Genomic DNA, 25,968 nt, shown 5'->3' with positions numbered 1-25,968 from the left:
GAGGGGCCACCTGCCGGGTACGGGTGCTCCTCTGCATCCAGCAGCTTTTCTTCCAGAAAAATTCACCAACACGTTTAAAAGAAAGCATCCCATCATGCACCTCTTCTTACTCATAACATCAAGTTACAAACATAGAATAAACTGAAAATACTGCAGAGCTGGACGAGAAAACAGGCCGTAGGAACTCCTTTTACTGAGTTTAATAAAGTGTTTCACACAGGACAGAAACACAACTCCGGTCCGGTTCCGATGTGGATCCGGACCGTCTGGCGTTCCGGTCCACACAGCATTTATTATTTTATGCTTGTTTGTTTTGTATTTAGATTGACTTGTCGTGTAAAAAGGGAAGTTTATATTTTTTTACATTTCTTTCTTGTTTTTGGATTATTTTCTCTTCTTAAAACTGACCGTGCACATTGATGAACATAAACATGTAAATGTGCCAGAATTAGCCAAATAACTATTTTGCCTCTGCTCATTGACCGATGTTAGAGGGAATCCGGAAATAAAAAGGGCAGAAAACCTACAGCAAAGTGTTTATTTTGTTTATTAAAACATACAAACATGCCTCCGTCTTCCTTCCTCTCAGCAGGGAGGGTTGTACATACATGATCCATCCACACGCTGAAATGAAAGCAGATCATTTGTAGTCAAACTTTTTATCTCTTTATGGATTAATTCCTATTTTAGACCAGTTTTACGTTTAAAGTCACTCTTTACTGTTCCGGAAAATGACTTTAACCATGATTTAAATCTTTAAAACTGGATCTTTTAGGTTATTTTGAGCTCAATCAGCAATAATTTAATCTCTGATTATGTGAACGATACAAAAACCTAAAAATGTGAAAGAATTATTCCTTTTCCGAGTTAAAAGCTCAGAATGCTTCTTTAAATCCTGACCTGACTGAAGCGTCTTATCACAGTTGGTGAAGGAGGTGCAGAGCTCATCACATCGCCGCCTCCTCTTCGCTGACTGTGACAACTTCTTGCGTCTCTCTGTTTGTTTGAGTGTTTGGTTAAATATTGACGGAGTGGATGTCTGAGATGAGTTTTTTCCTCGCTGCTGGCTGGAGGATGGAGGATATCTGGAAGGCAGCGTGGGGGCTCTGGAGACTCCTGTTATTTCCCTCCCTGATGGCGCTCCGCTGACTGTTGCCGCCATCATCTCGGCTGGATCTGAGCAGTCGTTTCCTCCAGAACAAGATTTAAAATCTTTTCAAACATGAGCCTGTCTGCAGTTTCGGGAATCAAACCTCCGACCTTTTCCTAACACTGACGCACAGCATGGACGCCCGTTCCTGCTGGACAACAATCCTGTTAGTCCCAACAAGTCTGAGACTTTTTATCAGAACTAACTTTTTACTGCAGTAAAAAGGCACAAATTCATCATTTTCTCTCTTTATTCTGAGCTGTTACCTCATTTTAGAAAATCTCAGATGTTTTCATTTAATCATTTTTAGAGTTCCAGATATTTTATCACAACATTGGAAATATAGTTTCAGGATTTTTCAGATTTGACTTTATTATAAGAAATAACCTCTTTTTTTCTAGATTCAACTTGCCTTAAATCAGATTTAAGACATAGAAATAAGACGCAGCCACGAGTCTGTTTAAACCTCTGACTTCAAACTATAAACCAGTTTATAAACTGTGTTCATAAACCAGTAAAATCAGAGTTGTGATTAAAAAAAATGTATGACATAAGTTTTCCTTACATTTGATGCAGAAAAACGGTAAAAACGTTAGATTTTATGGAAAGTTTCACTTTTTCTATTGGTGGAAAAATGCTCCACATCAACCAATCAGAACATTTCATGACAACATGATGCATCTGGTTGCTGATAAGGAGGAGAAGCTGTGGGAGGGTCTAAATCTAGAAAAAACTGATTGAAGTGCTGCCTCCTGGTGGGCAGGAGGACTAAAACACCCTGTACCTGTCCAACCGGTGACGTCTTTGTCTTCTAGTGGACAGGAACTGGTTTCTGGACTGGACCAAATCATTTCTGGACCATCTTGTGGTGAAAACTGATTGTTTTCTAAATATTTGCAGTTAAAAAGATTGTTTGTTACCTGTTAACTTTTTCCTGCTCACATATGATGTTTTTGTGACTTTAGGTCCAGTGTGTTAATACAGGAAGTCAGGATGAAAAATAACCTTACAATAACGTGTGAGGTTGTGCTGAAAAGAATGAAACCAAACCTGAAATATAAAGGTAAAAAAAAGAAGGCAAAAACGACAGATTATACCCTCAAACCCAACGGGGTAAATATGGTCATTTTGAAGTTTCACGTTATTTTGAGGACCACTATGACTTTTCTTTATTAACTCATTATTTTCACATTTAGTCATTAAACTACAATACTATGTTTTATTCCTAAAATATTTTTCATTATTTTAAGGTTTCTTTTACAAATTAAATTGATATAAGCTAGTATTTTATGATATTTGCAACATTACCTTATTTTAATGATAATTTGAAACTTCTGTTTCAATTCATCCATTTTCTACCACTTATCTGGGGTTGGAATGCAGGAACAGCCACCTAAACAGGGACGATCATACTTTTCTCTCCCCGGCCACATTCACCAGCTCATCCCGAGGCGTTCCCAGGCCAGCTGAGAGATGTGGTCCCTCCAGCGTGTCCTGAGTCTTCCCCAGAGTCTCGTCCTAGTGGGACATGCCTGGAACGCCTCACCAGGGAGGGGTCCAGGCCAGATGCTAATACGCTACGGTCACATTGTATTTCCTGAACATCAACCCCCAAAACGCTTCCAATTTAACTCAAACTCGGTGCAACGGGTAGGAAACATTATACATTTGTAAGTAGTTGCAGACAAAGTGCGAGTCTTCAAACCCATCCACCACTGTGTTTACCTTGGACCTGTCGTGTTCATTCTCGTGTTCGCATGAGCTCCTCTAGCGTTCAAGTCAAGATTGCAACTCACACACGCAACACGTTACCTTTTGTCAGTGTGAGTGGCCTACACGCCAAACGAATGCTATGATGCGTGCAAGGGCGCATCACTAACAGCAAGTATATCCCACCCCGAAGGGAGAGCCCGGCCACCCTGCGGAGAAATTTAGTTTCAGACGCTTGTATTCGTGATCTCATTTTTTTGGCCACGACCCACAGCTCATGACCACAGATGAGTGTAAGAACGTAGATTTACCAGTAAATCGAGAGCTTCTGCCTTCAATGAAAACTGAAAAAGTTTTTTAAATTAACCCACATTTTAAAATGCCACCACAAAATTGTTAGAAATATTCAAAATTGTTCTCGCACAATATTTTAATAATTTTAAGATGTGTGTTTGTATTTCATAGTAAACAGGAAGTTAATAAAGATTCATTTCCCCCTTTTTTATTATTTAGTTTAGATTCCACCTAATTGTGATGAAAATGTGTGTATATATATATATATATATATATGTTAGAAAAAACAAAAAATATTATCTTTATTTAACCATTAATTGAACAATATGAGCTCATTGTTCTGAGTGTTGCATTAAATCTTTAACAGGTTTCCGTACTAAGTGACCCCGCCTCCTAAAAAACTAGTTCCCTCTGAAAGATTCACTCCATCCAACCAATTACTCCCCCTTAACAAATATCCACGTGGCTAACGCGGTCCACTGAGTGTTTTCTCCAACGCCATTATCGCTCATTTGAAATCGCTTCAAATTAGATCCACAAGTCAATGTGAGGAGTCAATATTTAATTTGCTCATAGCAGGTAGTAATCAGGCAGAGAAACATGGCCGCCGTCATTAACTCTCTGTCCCTCATATGAAGCAGAGAGGAAGAAAAACCAGCATCATCTAATGTTGGAATTCTAGATGGTTGGATCTTGTTTGTTCTCAATTTATTCATGAAGACAACAGGACAGCGATCCAGACGGTCCAGCTGAAAGGACCTGTTTGGTTCACATGAACATCAAGTTGGAAACAATGATTATAAAACCTGACCAGAACCAGAATCTGGGCTGGGCGATATAGCCAATAATTGTCCCTGTAAATGATATATTTCTTTTTATTCTGAACCAGGGACCTGCACTCATAGACTAATAAAAACCAGTGTTTTCCTAATCATATATTAGGAGGGGGCTCCCCAAACCCCCAACATCAACCCCTGCCACCCTTTAAAGATTAGTTTAAAGAAGTTTAATTTTTATAATTACTCATAATTACTCATTATCATTATTTTTTTTACTCATTCTATATTCAGATCTGGTAGTTCTTTTCTCTAGAAAAGCTTTCTATTTAATTATTTTATTATAGAAACTAAACAATAATTACATCACCCGGTGAGCTACACTCCCACCAGCAGACACAGACCTCATCGTGTCACCCACCTGTAAATCAGACAGAAATGTCTGCTTAACATAACCGTCTTGGACGGGTTTGTCCTGGAAAAAAACTTTGTTGCACCTGTTGCAATGACAAAGTTTCATTCATTCACTAACATCAGCTCAAAAGAGCAGCTGGAGTTTCCTGCTCCGGTGTACAAAGAACTTCATGCCCATCGGGAAACACGGACAGCATCAGTCTCCTCGTCACTGTCGTCATTTCGGAGGCAAATTGCTGTAACACATCCAGCTTCCATCTCTTTACAATTGTAACACGGCAGTTTATTCATGAGGGCGATCGGGTGAAGCACCACCAAAAGGAAACAAGGAGGAATTTTTTTCTTACACAATATTAAGGTGGTTGTGACTCTCTGACACTTGAATCTGTCTCCGCATGTCACTGCCCAATCAGTGTAAGCCCATGCTCCATGAGGTACCGCCCCCTTTGGGCAATATCAGTCCAGTTGAAAATCGCCCAGCTTACTCTCACAGACTTTAATGTTTATTTTTATTGATTTATTTATTTATTTATAAGACACCACAATGCAATCTCTATGATTTTGGGAGGGCTTGCCCTAACGTGCTTTCATCATACTAACGGTACGAGCAGAAGACCTGGCTAGCAGGCTGTGAAGCAGCTAATGCTTTATTCTGCTTCCTGTGTGCTGTTCCACTCTGATGATGCCACAGCAGACGCCACCACATGGAAAGCTACAGGACTGACATGCACCACCCGTCTGGAACGTTTGGATGGGTGATCATTGCTGCACAGTTGGATGAGAGCTACAGGCTAGTGGTGCATGGTCACAACGATGAGGTGAGCAACAACCAACACACCCTAGCCCGGCTCATCGACTGTGTGAAGTTTTGTGTTTGAGTTAACCTTGAGAGGGAAAGACGAAAGAGAGGGCGGCAACAACCCTGGCGTTTTCCACGACCTCTTTGACTTGGTGGCATCATTAGACGAGTATGTGAGGAGCATCTAAAAGTGGCCACAGCTTTCAAAGGCACATCAAAGACCACACAGAACTAGCTAGCTGCTAGCTGTCATCAGACTGCTAAGTTTGTGGCCATCCAAGCAGATGAGACGACCGACCTGTCAGCACAGACTCATCTGGAGCTTGTGTTGCGGTACATCAATGCTCATCATAATGTGTAAGTTTCAAATCTTCAAGTTTCTCCCCGTTATGGATGCAACGTCTGATTCCATTGCTGGCGCTCTTTTGACAGACTGAGTGATCTTTCTTTGGACAGTGACAGAGAGAAACAAACATATGACGGTGTGATGATGGCGAGAGGGCTGGTGGGCAGCCACTCCATCAGGTACACCTGTGCAACTTAATTCAATCCAATAAAACAGTCGTTTCATATATTCTGCTTTTGCAAAAAATATATATTTTCTGTTTTGCTGATATTGTCAGGCAGATGATAATTAAATAGTGGGTGATGGTGTATTGAGGTGATAGTTATCAGTGTTCATCAAATAGTTTTCATAAAGCAAGTTATCACCTACCAGACACTATCAGAAAACCCTGGAAATGTATAAACCTCATAAATATAGAATTTATAGCAGAACTGTTGTATTGGTTGAATTAGATGGCAGAGCCGTACTAATGCAGTGGTCAGTGACTGGATATTTATGAGGACAAGCTACATTTGTGTTTCTACATGAACTTTTTCTTGACTTTTCTAAATTCTATCAGGCACTCATGTTTTTATGTACTAACAAACTGTTGATCCGCTTGTCCTCAGGGACTCATCTCAACAGCAGCAGCAAGTAGCAGCAGGACCACCAGACCAAGAAGGGCTTGGGAGAAGCAGAGGATGTAGATCTGCAACACCATCCTGGCTCTTCTTCACAGACCACCTGGTGAGTGCCACACTGCTACAGCAGAGACGTTTGAGCAGCACCGCGGTACATGTCCCGGTGGGGGACTGAACAAGGCAAAGTTGAAGACAGAATCGTCTCACATCTACGAGAACGCTGAATTCAACGGCTGCTGTGGTACACTTGCGCTGTACCAGGTTCTTCTCAGGTACGACCTCCAAGAGACCTTTTCTGAGACTGTGGCTCTGTTGAATGTCCTCATAACCCCACCCATGACAACAGCTGAAGCTAAGAGCTGTTTCTCAACACTGAAAAGGATTAAGAAGTTCTTGAGAAATGCAACGGGCCAGGAGCATGTGAATGCGCTGGCCATGCTCTCCATGGAGAGGGGGCTCATCAGGACCATGATGGATGAGTCATTGATCACTTTGCTGCTGTGAAAGAAAGACGAACAAAATTTCACTACAAGTGATGTGGTCGAAATAATGAAAATTATTCTTTCTCTCTCCTCCCAACTCCGCTCCAGTCAGCTGATTTCCATGACTGATCCTCATGTTAATCACATGATCCAGTAGAATTACACTGATGTCACCATGGTTACATCCATCTCACCAGTCATCAACGTAAAGGAGGGAGATATCTGAGAACCAGAATGACTGATTTCGTCCAATCAGATTCATGTAACCAGGCAGAAAATAGTGGTTTCGGATGGAAACTGCTCTCAAAGCATTCTGGGAAATGAAGTTTTATCCTGGTGGATAGAAGTTGTGGCGACCAGACAGCAAAGTTCATGACGATGCTTTTCAGACATGAAGCAGACTTTGGTCCGTGTTCATGCCGTGGAGCCATGTCTACATCTTTTTGTTGACTTTGTTTACCTTCTGTTTTAGTTGTCTTAACTGTGTTTGGTGATTGTAAATGGTTTTGATGGACTTACAGCTGAGATTCTGGACTTTCAGTGGATCAATCAATCAATCAGTCTTTATTTATAGAGCACTTTTCATACATAAATGCAGCCCAAAGTGCTTTCCATGGTTAAAACAATGCCCCCCCCCCCCCCACACACACACATACATAAACACACACACAATTCCCTCCCTCCCCGCGTCCTCTCACATACCAGTATGTACAAGCAGGCATACACATACACATACACACACACATACTTGCACATAATAAAAGACTAATGTGAGGTTTTATATTTACCTGATGTTGCACCCTGTGAAACCGGATATTAACTCCACTGCCCCCGGTACGGGAAGTGTCGGGACTTAAGAGCTTTAAAGTTTTCCAGATGCACCAAAATCAGCCCAAAAGATCTTCTAAAAGAAAGTTCTTAAAGCCACCCAGTACAAGAGTCCAGTTAACGGCACCCAAATCGAGTCCACGGATAAAAACTGTTTTTCCAATATGCCTGTCACAACCATCTGAGGGTGAAATGCACATTTACCAGGTAAACCTGTAGAACTACTTCAGCCTCAATTACACACGCTGATGCTCTGCAACAATTATCCACTGACACAGACTTCCTTTTAATTAGCTTTCCTCTTCCTGCAGGAGCCACGCGGCCGCGGTGTCGAGCCAAATCCACTTCCACTCCGTAATGAATCGCAGCTCTGAAATTAAACTCAGGAGTCATCAATCTGATGCTTCCTCTGCAGCTCCAAACAAGCTCTGCACCCGTCCTCTGGTTTCAGGAAGTCACCCAACCTCAGGGAGAGTTTGGAGCATCGCCATGGAGACGACTCAGTTAACATACCTGCAAACTCAGCCGGTGTGAAAAGTGACTAACCCCCCAGAAAAAAGCTGTGCTTTTAACATGTAAATGAAAAACTCTGCTGTACTCGGAGAGGAAAATAAAAACCTTTGTAAATAACAGGAGGTCTGAATGAAGAAATAACAGTAAAATCACACATGAGGCAGGTAAACTGGGTTAAGGCTGAAACATAAAAGGTAAAAACAAACGTCCGATAAGCCCCAAAGGGGTAAACAGACCAATGAAAACACTTAATTCATGAACAAGTCCTCCACCTACCTGGCCGTTCTGAAGCTCATTCAGGCCTTTGCACAATGTCGGACTCTGGAAAAGAGAAAACGGGAAAGTTAAGGATTTGTTTCATATTTTTTAGATTTCTCAACCAATTAAAAAGCCAAAGAAGAAAAACAGCAGCAGGACGTTTTCATGTCATACAAAACCGAGAGCAGAACCAGCTCTTAACCCACTTCCTTTTACAGAAGTACATGATGATACAGCCGTTGTGGCATGCGTGGGTAGTGGACAGGAGGAGGAGTACAGGGACCTTGTGGAGGCCTTTTTAGACTGGAGTAAAAAGAATTGTGTTCTTCACCAACACCACCAAGACTACTGGTGGTGGATTTAAGGAGATCTAAAACACCTAACCAGCCAGTCTGCATTGATGGCGAGGAAACAGAGACTGTGCAGAACTACAGATACCTGAGGGTTGTTCTAGATCAGAAGCTGGAGTGGTCTTCTAACACAGCCATAGCATACAGGAAGGGACAGAGTCACCTTTTCTTCCTCTGGCGGCTCAGATTCTTCAGTGTCTGCAGTGACATGCTGCAGATGTTCACCGTGTTGTTCTGTGCTGGAGAAGCAGCACTACAGACAAAGACTGTAGACGTCTGAGAAAACTGGTAAAAAAGGCTAGTTCTGTGTTGGGTAAGGAGCTGGACCCGACGAGAACTGTGGTGGAGCAGCAGACGAGGAGGAAACTGAAGGGCGTTATGGACAATAATTAACACCCTGACAGGACAGAGAAGCAGCTGCAGGGCTGAGAGGTTCAGGAGATCCTTTGTCCCTACGGCCATTAGACTGGACAAGAGTCTTCAATCTTTAATATTCTTAATTCATTCTTCTTACTGTTAATAATTATGTACAACTGTGAGCAGCTGGTCAATACAAATTTCTCCCATGGGGATGAATAAAGCATCCATCCATCCATAATAAATATGAAAATAAATACATAAACAAGAGTAAATCAAAGCAAATAAATTAATAAAATTAAATTTAAAAAAACACGATCAAACAGGATTCACTGGTGGGGTCTGGAATCTGGAAAAATCTATAAAATGGATCCAAATCTGTTCCATCAATCAATTTCTTTTACTGGAAACAATGGAAACAACCCAGTAAGATGTGGTTTACTCATGGTGCTTTTTTCCACCCCCTGATGAAGCCTCAGGAGGCTGGGATGCCGCCTCGCTCACCTAGCGCCACCCGTCCGGCCCCCAGGAGGAGGATCTGGGTCTATTTATCACTGTAATCTACTGGGTTGGTTTCCCTGCAGCAGAGCAGGTGTGCAGATAGTAAACTCAGGTAAATTCCCACTGCACGCGTCGCTGTTTGCAGGCAGAGTACTAATGGTTTCCAGATCGGCTGCAGCCGAGCTGAGCAGCGTCTGGTTGGAGCGGGTACGTCAGTTGTCCAGTTCTGGACAATCTGGATTCAACCAACACGCAGCAACGTCGACGGTTTCGGTCATTTATCCAAAATAATCACAAATTTTTTGCTTATCCAAAATGTCAATGACTATTTTCCTCCAAGGAATTACTCAGTATAAAAACATTCATGTTTTCACAGATCAAGTTCGCACATGCACTGCAGCCTGTTTTAAAGAAATGTAATGAAATTGAATAAAAAGCACAGTTTTTATTCAGTTTGTGGCACATAGTGATATATCAAATATACTCAATGTATTTCAATAAGTTTTATGTTTGATAAAACAGCTAAATCAAAAACATCAAGAATAAATAGTCACAGCAAAATTTAAGCGTTTAGAAGAAAAAAAAAGGCTGTTACATACTCGGCGAGAAGCCAGAACTTTTTCTCTTTTTTAAAATTTAAAGTGTTTTAGAGAAGATTTCAAAACATCTAGATATATATTGTTTACCACGATAAAGCCAAAAAATATCAGAGTGTCAGTTCTAGACCAGATGGTCCAGCTGGAGGTCTTTACATTGTGTTGGAAAGTGTTTGCTGGTGGAAAACAGAGAATTGCAGGACTCCAGACTAATTTTTTTGCGAGGAGCACAGCGGCCTCTAACTTAAATTTTTAGGAGCGCAAGCAGAAAATTTAGGGGCGCACACTGAAATCGCCTTGTATAGCAAACATTCACATTTCCTCTCATTTTCACTGTATTAGTGATAAATACTTAAACAAAAAATTCAGAAATGACAATGTTTACACTTCACTTTTTATTGGGCAGCAGCTGACACAACAACAAAAAAAACATCTGCTGGCCGCACTAATACAAACCAAGCAGACACAGAACTTGTCAAATCAAATCAGATTTGATGACTTGATTTGATTTCACTTTGTAGTCGAAGCAGAACAGCAACTTTGTCACCATCATCCCCCATAGGGCATGGTATGACTGGTCCATGTAGTTCCTGGTAATAAACAGCTTCAGGGACTGATGCTCGTCCAGCTACTGTTCCCACTCCTCAGTAAGAACAACAGCTATTGGCTGTCCTAAAAGTTAATTAGCATAATCAGCCTGGTACATATAGTTGCAATGGATGCTGCCATAGAGAGGGACGTAGTGGGAAAGGCAAAAATTGATAAAAAGACAATCTAAAAATGTTTAGAACAGCAAATAAATAGATAAAACAAAATACATAAATAAAATTTAATGAAATAATTCTGTCAATATTTTCTTTATTTTTTGTTCAGTTTTTTATTTGGATTTTGTTTTTTAATTAGAAGTCTGGAACATCACAACACTTATAACTTTTTAAAGATTTTTGTCCACACTCTTCATTAATAGACATTACTGTGATGTTAAGCCAGCACAGGATCCTCCAGCAGCAGCTTTGTACGTTTCATTTTCAGCCTGGTCATGAAACAGAGGAGAACGTCGTCTGAATACAGCTGCTGCTGCTGCTGCGAAGCCTCGTATGAGAGGGTCTGCACAGCACCGCTCCTCATTGGAAAGAGGAAACTACGTTCATTCACGTCAGTCTCCAAAAGTCTCCAATAATAGTTGCCAACAATAGTTGCACGAATAGATGAAAAATTCACTCGCACTGTCTCACAGTTTAGTCGCAAAACGCAACCATTTGGTCACAGTCTGGAGCCCTGAATTGGTTTATTTTCTAGGATATAAACTGCATTCAAAGTAAAAATGAGATTTTATTAAAAGCAAAAAGTAGAAATACTTCCATAAAATCAGGACAGCAGCTCTACAGGAACAACTGGCACCTTCAGTCCTGAACCCAAGATCTGGTTTTCACATGAGATCAGCTCATAAATGAGGTTTTCTCTCTGAACATCCCCCTCCTCCTCCTCCTCTGAACACAACAAAATGAAAACAAATGTGCCCCCCCCAAACACACACACATTTACAGCCAGAGCATCTGTTCAGAAAGCACACAAACAGCCAGACTCCACACAGGATTTGTGGGGAGAGAAATAGCGTTGTTTAGCTAACTCTGATCTCTCAGAGCTGCAGTCATGGAGCCTTGTGGGTAAACGGCGACCACCTGCCACCATCATCATCCTCCCAGCCAACACTCTGCTGTCCGACGCAGCTTCCATATCTAACACCTGTAAATGTGTGTTTGTGTGTTTAATAAGAAAATACGTGAAGATTCCTCCTCTGAGGAACATGAACATGGTGATGCCCGTCTTTTTAGACAGCTGGAAGCAGCAGAGCCCCAAACAACCAGAAGTTGTATCCAGCTGTTTTTTCCTCATTTCCAGTTATTCCTGCTACTATTTACCTGCTATCCTCACTAAACCAACTCCAGCTCAGCTGCTTTGTGGCCCCACCGTGCATCAGAAACGTCTTCTTGGCTTTATTCCAGCCATAGAGGAGCATTATTTTTCTTCTTTTCACACACACATAGAACTTTCTGCTCACTGGTTGATCTTTGGCTGCTCCTGATTGGACGTTACCATCAATCTAAGCTCTCTGATTGGTGGAAAGTCTGACAGGAACTGGCATCATCATCATGTCCAGGTCTAAATAGAGGTCTCTTATCAACATAGTAGTGATAGTGATCCGTTTTATTATTTAATTTTTACAAGTTTTATTTAGCTCACATGTGTACACCTAAAATAATTTGCAGCTTTTTAAAAATGAGTGTAATCATCATCAGAAGTACCAGACAAGATTTTTTTTAGATTAATTATGATTTATAAGTTTTAATCAGACATTAATATAGTTAAAACTTTACTTTTTTTCTCCAGAAATTTCAGGTTGTTCATAATGTTTTATAAAAGTTAATTAAAAGTAAACATCTAGATGATGTACTTGTATTTCTTTTCTTCGACGTTGGATTAATAGTTTATGGTTGGACAGTTTCTATGTCTCTTGCTGCTCTTTAACATGAATTTTCTGTGCCTTTATTTTTCATTTCATGGGAAAAACCCAAATTTCCTTAGCACGCATGGACAAGAATCCAGTGCGTAAAAGCTTGGAGCTGAGCAGATGGTCCAGGTTTCTGTTAGAAAACAAGCCATGGTTTGAGCGGGATGATTAGCTTGACAGCTTTCTGCTCTTCTACATTCACCAGGCAAGTCTGGAGATGAATGTAGGACACTGGCTGATGTGCCAGGGAGGTCAGTGAAAGGAGACGGAGTCTGATGGGTGGAGGAGGTGTGAGGAGGAGGAGGAGGAGGAGGAGGAGGAAGGCCGGTCTCTGGAGCTGATGGCAGCTGACGGCAGCATGAGGCTGAAACATGCTCTGACATGCTGGGGCTCAATTAGAGGTGTGGCTTCAACATCTTCACAGCTCCAGCTGCTAAAAGAGACACTTAGTTACCGTGGAAATGACTCAGGACAGCCGAGGACAAAGTGTCTATGCTGTAATTAAAAGAAAGAGAAAAAAAAAAAAAAAAAAAAAAAGACTTTTCTTGGAAAGCAGGTGTTTCCACTACCAACTGTGTAAATATGCCTGGTTTGTATTCGAGTTCGATCCCAGACCTACATCAGCCCTAACTGGTCACTCGTACAGATGCTGCCTGATGTTCCTGGACATAACAGTAAACAAATATATTAGGGATGTGCACGACTAATTGAAACAGCACACAAAGTCAATGGCTGTTTTTAATAAGTGATTAATTTCTTCGTTAATGCCTCAGCATTTTAAAAGGAAAACATGAAATTTGTAGCCATAGCAGATAGTTAACTTGTAATGAGGTTCTGTGATTGTATCTTGTGGGGTTTAATGTTAAATGTTTTGACTTTAGGGTGGGAGGTCATGTCTTTTGATTAATGTGTGTATCAACAGGAAGATAAATACTGGAACTGATATGTTGTCCAATAAATAATTCCAGACTGTACACTATAAGTAAATAAAATGATCTATATACTCCAATTCATTTACTCACATGGGAAAGACAAGCTTATATTGCCAATATGTGTTCAATATCTATTGATAAATGGAAATCCGCGACCAGATCTCACTCTTACGAAATGGGGATGTCTGAGGGGTGTTGCCCTGGTGTGACGTCATAGGCAGGCGCTGAACCCCGAGCAGATCTGGTACCTACACTGGAGTCCCGTGTTCGCTTCATTATTGCTGGGTAAAGTGAAGGGAGCTAACCCTGAAACTAGCTGCTGCTGGGTAAAGTGAAGGGAGCTAACCTTGAAGTTAGCTGCTGTTGGGTAAAGTGAAGGGAGCTAACCCTGAAGCTAGCTGCAGCTAGCTGCTGTTGGGTAATGTGAAGGGAGCTAACCCTGAAGCTAGCTGATGCTAGCTGCTGCTGAGTAAAATGAAGGGAGCTTACCCTGAACCTAGCTGCTGCTAGCTGCTGCTGGGTAAAGTGAAGGGAGCTAACCCTGAAGCTAGCTGCAGCTAGCTCAAAAAAGGTTTCAGACTGGTTTCAGACCTGGTTCAGACTGGTTTCAGACCTGGATTAGACTGGTTTCAGATCTGGTATAGACTGGTCTCAGACTGATTTCTGAGAAATTCGGGACTTGGTTCCTCCTGCTTTCTGATTAGCTGGAACTGTTTTAAGGTTCTATATTGAACTGGTTGTTTTTTAGTTTCTTAGACGCTGCAGACCTGGTTTATATTAGGTTTTTAAGTTGATGTGGTCTGTTTTTAGACTGAGTTTTTGGATTTTGTTTTTAAAATCTGATCCTGCTTTATAATTTAATGCAATTTACTTTTCAACTGGTTGTAAAACAGGTTTTAGTTTCACACCAATTTAAGGTATGTTCACATGACCGCATTAACGTCATATCCTCAAGTTGTGCGCCTTCGCTGTACATACATTACCACAGGCGGTAGAGGACTCGAACCGATCCACTTTGGTACCTGGCTTCAGACATGGCCGGTTTCATGAAGGCTAATCCCTGGCTTCGTGGGGATGAAAGGGTGGTTTGCTGGAATACTTTTGCAGTTTAACCGCAATCCGGTGTCAAGGGGACGGTCCCTAAGTGTCATGCAGGAGTGTAAACACAAACAACGTGAATAAATCAGGATAACTGATCCTCCCATGGAGAAGCCAGACGTTCCTGCTCTGAGGCTTTTCTATCATGGCCGCTGCTCCATCAGTGGTTGTGAATCACAGTAAAATGAAACCACAAAAACAAACTATCAATTTGAGGTATTATAATTGAATTGTTTGGCAGCAAAACAACAAAAAAGATTTCTGGAATCAAGAGAACAGCAACCATAGTTTGTTTTAAAACTGGGAATGTGGGAAAATTCAGGCAGCTCGCCAGGTCTCTGTGGGAGAAGATACCGGAGTGAAATCAGGCCTTTGTACTCCTCATTCAGTTTTATAACAAGAGTAATTCCTTCAGGCTTTGATCATTTCCGTGTAATGTTCCAGCACATAACGTTCCACAGGCTCCAATTTTCACTGCGAACACTCGTTTCTACTGAAGAAGCAATTTTCTGACTCAATCTCAGCCTCTCCGATTTGTCTTCTATAGAATTTCTTGTTGGAGCCTGAAAGCTTTAACTCTGCTCAGAAAACTGCCCTAAACGTTTAATTTCCTTTTCTACTTGTTTCATCAGGAACTTTGAAAGATCAGAGAGAGCTGAGTAAAACCTGCAGCTACTCTGTCTTCCAGCGATGCCGGCTATGAGCTGAAGATGTTGGCCCGCAGAAAAGCTTTAAAGATGGAGACACAGCTTCCAACTTCAACATGTTCCCTCCGTCTAAAGGTCAAACCGATCGATCAACGGGAAAGTCTGCACATTGATCACTCACAAAGCTACGTGCCCAGAAACCTGATTAATAAATCAGGATTAACACAAACTAAGCCACAGCATTACAGCCGCACTGAGCAGTCTTCACTGGAAACACTGGGGCACTTTTACAGTCCATTTTAGACTGGTTTTACCTCATAAGTACACCAGCTTTAAACCAGTTCTGGCTTGACTTGCTTGGGTCTAGTTTTAAACCAGTTTTAAAAGCATTTAACACTGACTAAGCTGGTTTCAGACTGATTTTACACGTGTTTGAGGATTATTTATTATATATTTATTTTTATTATTTGTTATTGTTTTAATTTTTAATTTCCCTGTTGGATTAATCATGTATGTTCCTTTGTTTAGACTGGTTTTAGACCAGTATTAGGCTGGTTTTAGATCAATTTTATACCAGTTTTAGAATGGTTTTAGATCAGTTTTAGACTGGTTATAGATCACTTTTAGGCTGGTTTTAGACCAGTTTTAGACTGGTTTTCACTGGTTTTAGACTGGTGTTTGATAAGTTTTAGACTGGTTTTAGATCAGTTTTATACTGGTTTTAGATCAATTTTATACCAGTTTTTGAATGGTTTTAGATCAGTTTTAGGCTGGTTTTAGACCAGTTTTAGACTGGTTTTCGCTGGTTTTAGACTGGTGTTTGATAAGTTTGAGACTGGTTTTAGATCAGTTTTATAACAGTTTTAGACTGGTTATAGATCAGTTTTAGGCTGGTTTAAGATAAGTCTTAGACTGGTTTTTACTGGTTTTAGATCAGTTTTAGACTGGTTTTCGCTGGTTTTAGATCAGTTTTAGACTGGTTTTAGACCAGTGTTAGACTGGTTATAGATCAGTTTTAGACTGGTTTTATACTGGTTTTAGACCAGTTTATAAGTTTTAGACTGGTTTTAGATCAGTTTTAGACCAATTTTAGACTGGTTTTAGATCAGTTTTAGACCAATTTTAGATCAGTTTTAGACTGGCTTTAGACCAGTTTTAGATCAGTTTTAGACTGGTTTTAGATCAGTTTTAGACCAGTTTTAGACTGGTTTTAGATCAGTTTTATACCAGTTTAGACTGGTGTTAGATCAGTTTCTAGATCAGTTTTAGACTGGTGTTACAGGCAGGTTTCAAGTTATTCTGTACCGGTTTTCACTGGTTTTAAAATCAGTTTGATCTTGTTTTAAATCAGTTTTAAACTGGTTTTAGATCAGTTTTAGACCAATTTTAGACTGGTTTTAGATCAGTTTTAGACCAATTTTAGATCAGTTTTAGACTGGCTTTAGACCAGTTTTAGATCAGTTTTAGACTGGTTTTAGATCAGTTTTAGACCAGTTTTAGACTGGTTTTAGATCAGTTTTATACCGGTTTAGACTGGTGTTAGATCAGTTTCTAGATCAGTTTTAGACTGGTGTTACAGGCAGGTTTCAAGTTATTCTGTACCGGTTTTCACTGGTTTTAAAATCAGTTTGATCTTGTTTTAAATCAGTTTTAAACTGGTTTTAGATCAGTTTTATAACAGTTTTAGACTGGTTATAGATCAGTTTTAGGCTGGTTTAAGATAAGTCTTAGACTGGTTTTTACTGGTTTTAGATCAGTTTTAGACTGGTTTTCGCTGGTTTTAGATCAGTTTTAGACTGGTTTTAGACCAGTGTTAGACTGGTTATAGATCAGTTTTAGACTGGTTTTATACTGGTTTTAGACCAGTTTATAAGTTTTAGACTGGTTTTAGATCAGTTTTAGACCAATTTTAGACTGGTTTTAGATCAGTTTTAGACCAATTTTAGATCAGTTTTAGACTGGCTTTAGACCAGTTTTAGATCAGTTTTAGACTGGTTTTAGATCAGTTTTAGACCAGTTTTAGACTGGTTTTAGATCAGTTTTATACCAGTTTAGACTGGTGTTAGATCAGTTTCTAGATCAGTTTTAGACTGGTGTTACAGGCAGGTTTCAAGTTATTCTGTACCGGTTTTCACTGGTTTTAAAATCAGTTTGATCTTGTTTTAAATCAGTTTTAAACTGGTTTTAGATCAGTTTTAGACCAATTTTAGACTGGTTTTAGATCAGTTTTAGACCAATTTTAGATCAGTTTTAGACTGGCTTTAGACCAGTTTTAGATCAGTTTTAGACTGGTTTTAGATCAGTTTTAGACCAGTTTTAGACTGGTTTTAGATCAGTTTTATACCGGTTTAGACTGGTGTTAGATCAGTTTCTAGATCAGTTTTAGACTGGTGTTACAGGCAGGTTTCAAGTTATTCTGTACCGGTTTTCACTGGTTTTAAAATCAGTTTGATCTTGTTTTAAATCAGTTTTAAACTGGTTTTAGATCAGTTTTAGACTAGTTTTAAACTGGTTTCAGATTAGTGTTAGGCCATGATTATCATTTTTAGACCGTGTTGTGATCTGGTCTATCTACCACAGGACTTCCTGTTCTTCAGGCTGAAAATGGTTCTGAGGTTCTGGTTGTTTGCGGGGAAATTGGGACGATCAGATGGCTCAAAAACACCTGTAACTCACTGACAGCGCTTTATGTTTGCTGGTGAAGTCTGAAAAAATAAAACACGTCAGCTGATGTGTTTTGGTTTCTTGCAGCCTGAATGTCATCAGAGATGCAGCCTGCAGACCTGCTGCAGTCAAACAACCTCGCGTCTTTATTCTTATGTGAGCACAAGCCTTGTTATATTTGGCATGTTGCTACGGAAACTAGCTTTCTTTAAAGAACTATTGTTGTCACTTCCTTGACAGGAGGAACAAAGTGTGCAGAGGCTTTTCTTTTCACGTCTGGAGTGTCGCTCTGACGTGGAGCGCAGCTTCATGTCACTTTAAAGAGGCCCGACCGAGTCATTATTTTTCATTAAGCAAAGCGCGCAGTAATCACTGCCTGATTCCGCTGACTGTTCAGTGTTGTGAACAGAGAAACTCAAACAGCTGCAAGCTGTGCACAGACAATATGGATATGCAGACCTCAGAAATAACAAAGCCTGAAGGCAGCAACGCCACTTCAGCTCGCTCCAAATAATTGGGTTAATTTGGCCATTTAGGGTGATGGCGCCCCGGGATGGCAACAAAAAAATCCACAGCAGCAAAAAGAAAAAGTAAAACCAGCAGCAGCTCTGACTCTGCTGCAGCCTTCATCTCCTTCTGAGTCCAAACCCCATTTATTTTTAATTGTTTTTAACCATTTTTCCTCATTTTTGTTTACGTCTCTGTGAATCTCTGATAAGCCGGGCAATAATAGGAAATTAATTTGAATACATTTACAGTGGCGGCGAACAGTTCAGCCTTTCATAAAAACTCAGGCTGGCCATTCTTCTTCTTCTTCATTCAGCTCAAATATGAGCCCCATTCTGCGGCTTTCATTAGTTTTCTGTGCAGCACTCACATTTCCATACGGCTGCTAACGAAGCAGCTGGCATCCCTGGCATGTAAACATGGTGTATGTCAGAGGGCGGAGCAGGCGCAGTGTGTGGCGTGGACCAAGGGTTAAATAGGTCCCGGAGAGGCCGAGCTGGACACACTTATGGACTCCAACCGATGGACACCAGGAAAATAACCCAGCGAGTGCAAGGAGTTTTTCAGAAGGTGGAGAAAAACATAAAAAACATGGCCGTCCTGCCTGAAAGCAAACAAACAGGAAGTCCTTCAGTTTTTTACTTCAGATATTAAACCGGCCACGGTAGAAACTAGGGCTGCTCGATTATGGGAAAAATGATAATCATGATTATTTTGATTGAAATTGAGATCTCGATTATTTCACACGATTATAGATAAGAGGTTGGGGGGGGGGGGGGGGGGGGGGGGGGGGGGTGACATTTAACGTGTTTACTGTGGTAATGCCGACCAGTTTCTTTCCACCAGGTCCTCATAGCTATTGTTTGTCTCAGACCAGCAGCTATGTTCCGTCTGGTGTGATCTGGAAAAAAAATAGTCTGGAGACATTTCGTTTTCACGTTGAAATCCTCGTCAATAAAATGTAGCGTGACATTTCTATACGGCTCTGGTGCGGCTTTACCACAGGTCCGTAGCGGTGGTGAAACATCGGACTGTCACCACGTCTTTCACACCACCCTCACTACACTCATCATACAGGGAAGAAAGAGACAGTCCACTAACATGGTGCTGACATGGCAGTGATGCCGTTTGTACAAAGTGTTGATGAGTTTCTTAAATCCTGGGTTCTTCACTGTGTTAACTGAGAAAAAGGTTCTGTTTATAACGTATGTCTCTCTGTGACTCTGGGAGCTGGTGGATTATTTAGTTGCGACTCACAAAAATTGAACATTTTTCTATTTTTTTGTGTTGCGTCGCAAGCCCCCGTGTGCACGTCTGCGTGTACGAACGCAACATTTTACATGCACGACTGTCGCCTGTCGCTTGGCTGGAGGAGGGCAGCGATTTTCGCTTCCTCGCGCAAGTTTACATAGAAAATGATGGAGAAGGAGCGACGCCGCCTCCCGTGTGTCCAGGTGTCTGCAACTCGTTCTGAATAAAACTAAAGCGGTCGGGACTGTGGGAGGAGTCTGCAGCAAAGCGCTGCAATGACAGCTGCGCTCGATTTGAAAACAGCATAAATCGAAGGACAAAAAATAATCGGACCATTTCATTTTTATGATCGTTGAAAACCCAGATCGTAATTGCGATTAAAATTTGATTAATTGCCCAGCCCTAGTAGAAACCTGGTCTCTGGTGCTGCAGCGATGAATCTGTCACACTGAGCTGCAGAAAAAACTGAAGTTGATGTCGCTGCGGAGCAGTTCTGGACCTGGTTTAGGTTTAGATTAGTCCAGGCCTGGGTTTCAGAAACATTTAAATTAGGCATAGAGCAGATTTAGAGACATGTAGGATTTTAGATTGGACCAGTTTTAGACCAGTTCTGAGCATGGTTGTGGATGTTAAACTGGTCTAAAACCAGTTTGAGATTAGATTTAGACCAAAGATTAGGAGCAGTTTTAGACTTGTTTTAAATCTGTTTTTAAACCAGGTTTATGAGAAATTCAAACTGGTTTTGAACATAGTTTTGATAAGTTTAGACTTATTTCAGGACTAGTTTTAGATCAGTTCTGAACTTTGATTGAAATCCGGTTGGTCTGACTTTAGTTATTAGTTTTAGACCAGCTTTGGGATGGATTTAAACTGGCTGTGATAAGTTTAGAGCTTTGAGGAGCAAATTTAGACCAGTTCTAAACATGACGGAATATGAAGTTAACCTAGTTTTAGACTAGTTGGAAACTAGTTTTAGACTAAGATTAAAATCGGTTTTAGACTGGTTCAGAACATGGTTGTAGATCAGGTTAGCCTGGTGTTATACCAGTTGAACACTAGTTTTAAACTACCAGTTTTATGATAGATTTAAATTTGATTTAAATAGATTTGATTATGTTAGGTCTATTTAAGGACTGGTTGTAGACCGGGTTTGAACTTGGTTTGGAATGATGTAAAACCTTAGTGAACTTCAGTAAAATTTAAACTGGTTTTGACAAATTTAGAGCTTTTTGAGGACAAGGTTTAAACCAGTTCTAAACAGGATTAAGAATTAAGTTAGACTGGTTTAAGACCAGCTTAATATTAGTTCAAATACTAAGATTAAAGGTAGTTTTATTTTGGACCAGTTCTAAATGTGGTTGTGGATGAAGTTAGCCTGGTTACTAGGTTTAGATCTGTTTTGAGCCTGTGATGGAAATTATTGAGTGAGCTTGGCCTAAATTTTGTTAGAGCTGTCATAATTTGAAAACAGAATTGTAATACTTAGGATATGATGATCATGTGGCTTTTTATCATGTGGCCTCTTCACACTAAAAACGAAACTTACAGATGCTGGCCAGTTCTCTTCCAGCTTCCCCTTTTTCCGTCTACTAGCAGGGTGAAGTAAAGGCGAAAAGGTCATCTGCTGGCTCAAAGCTTGTCTAGTTTCGTTTTATGTAAAACTCTCTGCAAATAGTTCCGTTTTATGAAGAACTCTCTCTAAAAGTTGCCCTAGCAACAGCTATTGATAGATATCTCCATCAAGTCATGATGATGATGATGACAGTTGGTAAAGGCGTGATCAGAAACCTATATAACTTTGTGACACTTCCTTGTTTGTCAGAGGGATCTCTCTGCATGCTTGACTGCATGATTTTTTTATATTTCTCTTTGCTATAATAAACTTGTAAAAGACAGTTTGACTCGGCATCATTTTTGATTCTCCCCACGAAGATTTTTTCCAGCACAAGCCAACTTTAGTAAAATCTGAACTTGTTTTCATGAGTTTAGATTTGTTTTAGACTAGTTTTGGTCTACCTTTGTGTTTGGGATTATAGTGGGAGGAACTGTGGACCATCTGAAGGCCATATTGGTACAGATTTTGGACAGATGAACAGTTTCAGACACATTGTGAAGCTGGTTTTTAATCAGACAGGTTTGGAGCAGCTGTAGGACAGATTTAAGTTGGTTTGGAAACTGGTTTAGACTGGTTTTAGAACAGTTTAGTTTTATATAGTAGCAGATCAAAAATAAACTTCAACACTGGAGACTGTTGGAAAAGATTGAGAATAAAGAATGAGGCTCCTTCACCAAGTTTATTTTCTGATATGCAGGAGAATGATTTTTAGATGGCTGCAGCATCAGAAACTCTCCTTGTTTTTAGATCATATGTACATAATTTAACAGGTAAAACTGCTGCATTAAAGACATTTTTCATCGCATTTTAAGCTCATCGAGCCACCAGGATCACAAATCCAGGACAACCCTCTTCTTTCATCAAGCAGACAGATCAGTTTTTGGCTGGATGAAGTTTGGCTCATCTCTCTGCTACAAATAAAACAGCAACTATAAACATCTTCAGTCTGTTAGTCTGTTGCCATGGAGACAACAAAGCATGCCACTAGCCGGTCCATCCTCCCTTCTCCTGTTCCGAGGTTTTCGTATGCATCGAAGACGGAAAGATGATTTCCTCGTGGGTTTTGCAGTTTTAACCAACAGCGCAGTCTCTCTCCTCCTCCTCTTCATCTTCCTCACCCCCACCCCTCCCTCAGTCCAACACATCCCATCGCAGCTTTTCAGCCATCACTCACAGCGACCTTGTCGAGGAAAAACAAATTAAAGTTCCATTTATTATGTGTTGCTCTTTGTTAGCGCTTGACTGCCAGAGCAAGGACCCCCCCCCCCCCCGCCAAGCTACTCAGGTTTGATGGTTCGACTCTTCTTCATCAAACATGTTTAGTTTTACCAGAACAGTTTATCATCCTCCTCCTTTCACCGTCTGCTTTCACACCCACCTCACTTGCAGCTGGAGAGCTTCATCTCACATCCATAGAAGAAGAACATAATTCTTCATTCAAAAGTCAACCTTCATCATTCAGGCTAAACCAACAGCAAACCTCGATTCTTCCACGTTAACTTCTTCTGTGACGTAGAATATATTTATCTGCTGATTCTCTACATGAAAAAGACCAAACGCAGCTCTATACTGGGTTAAATCTGGATTAGGTTGAAGTCAACTATTGTCCAAATTCTTTGAATGAATATTTAATTTGTACATCAGGGATCAGTCAGTGCGCAGACAAATACAATCATCCCCACATCATCGACGTGACGGAAGTTTTACATTTTATGATGAGTAACACTATTGGGACTCTGTAAAATGTAAATTAAACCAGAATCTCATCAACTCATATTTTATTCCCAGTAGAACCTAAACAACATCAGATGATGAAACGGAGACGTTTTACCATGTGATGAAAATATGAGCTGATTGTGAATCTGATGCAGCAACACATCTGGAAAAAGTTGGAACAGGAGCAACAAAAGGCTGGAAAAGTAACTGGTACAAAGCAGAAACACCTGGAGGAGCATTTAATACTAATCAGGTTAACTGGTAACAGGTCAGTAACATGACTGGGTATAAAAGAAGCATTTCAGAGAGGCAGAGTGTCTCAGGTGGAAAGATGGACAGAGGTTCACCAATTGGAGCAAACTGGCTCTAAAAGCTGTGGAACAAGTTCAAATATTATAAACTGTAGATCCACCTTCTGCAGTGTATACCATCATCAGATGTTTCAGAGGATCAGAAGGAATCTCTGTGCAGTAATAAATAATAAGATCCGAACCAAGACTAAAAATGAAGTAAAAATCAAGTTCAGATGTGGATCATTTTCATAAAAATCTGAATAAAAACAACTGTAATGTAATCGCAATAATGTCCTCTGAAGCTTCTCAGCATGAGATGGATCCAAATCCATCTCATGCTGAGAAGCTTCAGCAGACATTATTCCCACCTCTGTAACTCCTTAGCCTTATCATATGTAACTCATTTGATAATGATATACTCTGTCAGCAACACTAAGTCAGCAGCATTAAATCTGGTTTTTAACACGCACTCCTGAAGGCAACATGTCAGCTGACTTCCTGATTCATACACGACTCCATTCAAGGCCGTTTTTAATCCTCAAACATCAGCATTCAAAGACGTCCTCCTGCTGCTTTTGTTCAGTTATGACTCTTAAGGCGACTATCTGCTCGGCTTCAGTTACCAGGCAACTTGGCTGCACATTTTAAGAGATGTGATTAAGCCAACGTATTATTCTGCCTCTGAAGGCCCCAGGAAGCACATTTCACTCCAGGCCTGTTGGTCTCTCTCCTCCACTTGTTCTAAATTCCTCTCCACCCTGTCAGTCGCTCGCCTCCTTCAGTAAACTGATAAAGACCGAGCGAGGAGGCATCAGAGCTCCAACCAGGAGATTCCCCCTCAGCTCTCATCACAATCATCAGCCACTTACACGGCAGTAAACTGTCACGTTGCTTTAAGTTTGCATCTGCAGACCAGGCTCAAGCGCTGCTGCTGCCTTCCAGCGAGCAGCAGTTTATTTACAGACTCACGTTTAAAGCGCAGCAGGACTATTAATAGGCAGACGGCCGAGGAGACTGGAAACGAACCGTGTCATCTTCTGGCTGCAGCCGAGAGAAAAAAACAGGCCGACGGCACAAGGAGGAGGAGGAACAGCGAGTCTGTGTCGACATCAGAACCAGTGAGGATGAGGAGGCACGGCTGCTGGAGAACGATGACGAAGCAGAGACACAGCGTGGATGCTGTCCGCCAGCTGAGACAGATCCTAGTCATTCCCACAGATCCCAGTCACCCCCCCAATCCCAGTCATTCCCCCGATCCCAGTCATTCCCACAGATCCCAGTCATTCCCACAGATCCCAGTCATTCCCCCGATCCCAGTCATTCCCACAGATCCCAGTCATTCCCACAGATCCCAGTCATTCCCCCGATCCCAGTCATTCCCACAGATCCCAGTCATTCCCCCGATCCCAGTCATTCCCACAGATCCCAGTCATTCCCCCGATCCCAGTCATTCCCCCGATCCCAGTCATTCCCACAGATCCCAGTCATTCCCACAGATCCCAGTCATTCCCCCGATCCCAGTCATTCCCCCGATCCCAGTCATTCCCACAGATCTCAGTCATTCCCACAGATCCCAGTCATTCCCCCGATCCCAGTCATTCCCACAGATCCCAGTCATTCCCCCGATCCCAGTCATTCCCACAGATCCCAGTCATTCCCCCGATCCCAGTCATTCCCACAGATCCCAGTCATTCCCACAGATCCCAGTCATCTGATGTCCCATCCAGTCAAACATGAAGAATTATCCAGGTGTTCATTAAAAGGTGTTTCTGATCTGGTCATTTATAAAACATCTGTAATATAAACAGCTGTTATCCTTCTGATGACTGAAAGACGTTTATTAATCTAAATTTTTTCATTTATCTATTTATAAACAGCTGTTTTCTCTATAACTCTGCAGATGACACAAAGTTTTATTTAAACTTTTATTTAGCCAAAGATTTTAGGAAAAATCCAAACTATGGAACATCAACAGAAAAAAAATCTAATACAGAATGAATGAACCTGAAAACAACAATAAAAAAATAACCCACATTCTTAAAATATATTAAAAATAAAATATTCTAAAAATGGATTTTTATCTTAAAATATATACATAAACAAGAATTAATCTGGAGATTTTCGGTCTGTGTGTCATTCATTCATTAAATATTTAATTCAAAATTAAAATAAAATCAGCTCGTTTTCCATTATTTATGAGTCCAAAACAAAAAATAAAATAAAGTAATTTTTGCACGTTAAGGTTAGAAGAAATAAAACTGGAAAAATGACCACGGCCATTGCTTGTGCTGCTCTTACTCTCAGATGTAAGTCGCTTTGGAGAAAAGCCAAATGACTGTAGAATAGAATCAAATAGAATAGAATAGAAATTTATTTTAATACTTAATTTGTCAGATTTCCACGACCCGGAAGGTGCAGCAGGGTCGCTCGCTCTCTCCCAGCCGACCTCCGTGTGCAGCAGTCACTACATCAGTAGCGCTTGGACTGCAGGAGGGTCAGGACGGTGGAGCCCACCGCTGGTCTCCCTGAAGGACCAACATCCACCTAAAAGCAACGTTTTGGGAGGAGCTGGGGAGAGGCATATCGCTACTGGAGGTCCCAAGATCATTTCAAAGGGTTGCCAGATCATTGTAAAAAAAAGTAGTAATAAACTGGGACTCTGATCATTGCAAAGAGATTTATCTGTGAAATTAACATTTAACATAAAGGAAAGTTATTACTAATGCCATGGTATTATAA

The 25,968-nt window shown here is 40.8% G+C and overlaps 1 protein-coding gene across 1 annotated transcript in view; it reads right to left on the bottom strand.

The window, feature by feature from the left end:
- Window positions 1-25,968, bottom strand: part of phf21b (PHD finger protein 21B) — a 95,831-nt gene that overhangs the window by 31,445 nt on the left and 38,418 nt on the right. Inside the window, exon 2 of the mRNA XM_041978145.1 lies at window positions 8,209-8,253. Within this exon, the coding sequence (XP_041834079.1) occupies window positions 8,209-8,253 (45 nt within the window). The remainder of the gene's footprint in view (window positions 1-8,208; window positions 8,254-25,968) is intronic.

The sequence above is a fragment of the Melanotaenia boesemani genome, chromosome 23, assembly GCF_017639745.1.
Source record: "Melanotaenia boesemani isolate fMelBoe1 chromosome 23, fMelBoe1.pri, whole genome shotgun sequence".
NCBI classification, from domain to species: domain Eukaryota; kingdom Metazoa; phylum Chordata; class Actinopteri; order Atheriniformes; family Melanotaeniidae; genus Melanotaenia; species Melanotaenia boesemani.
This window is presented reverse-complemented; position numbering and strand designations above follow the sequence as displayed.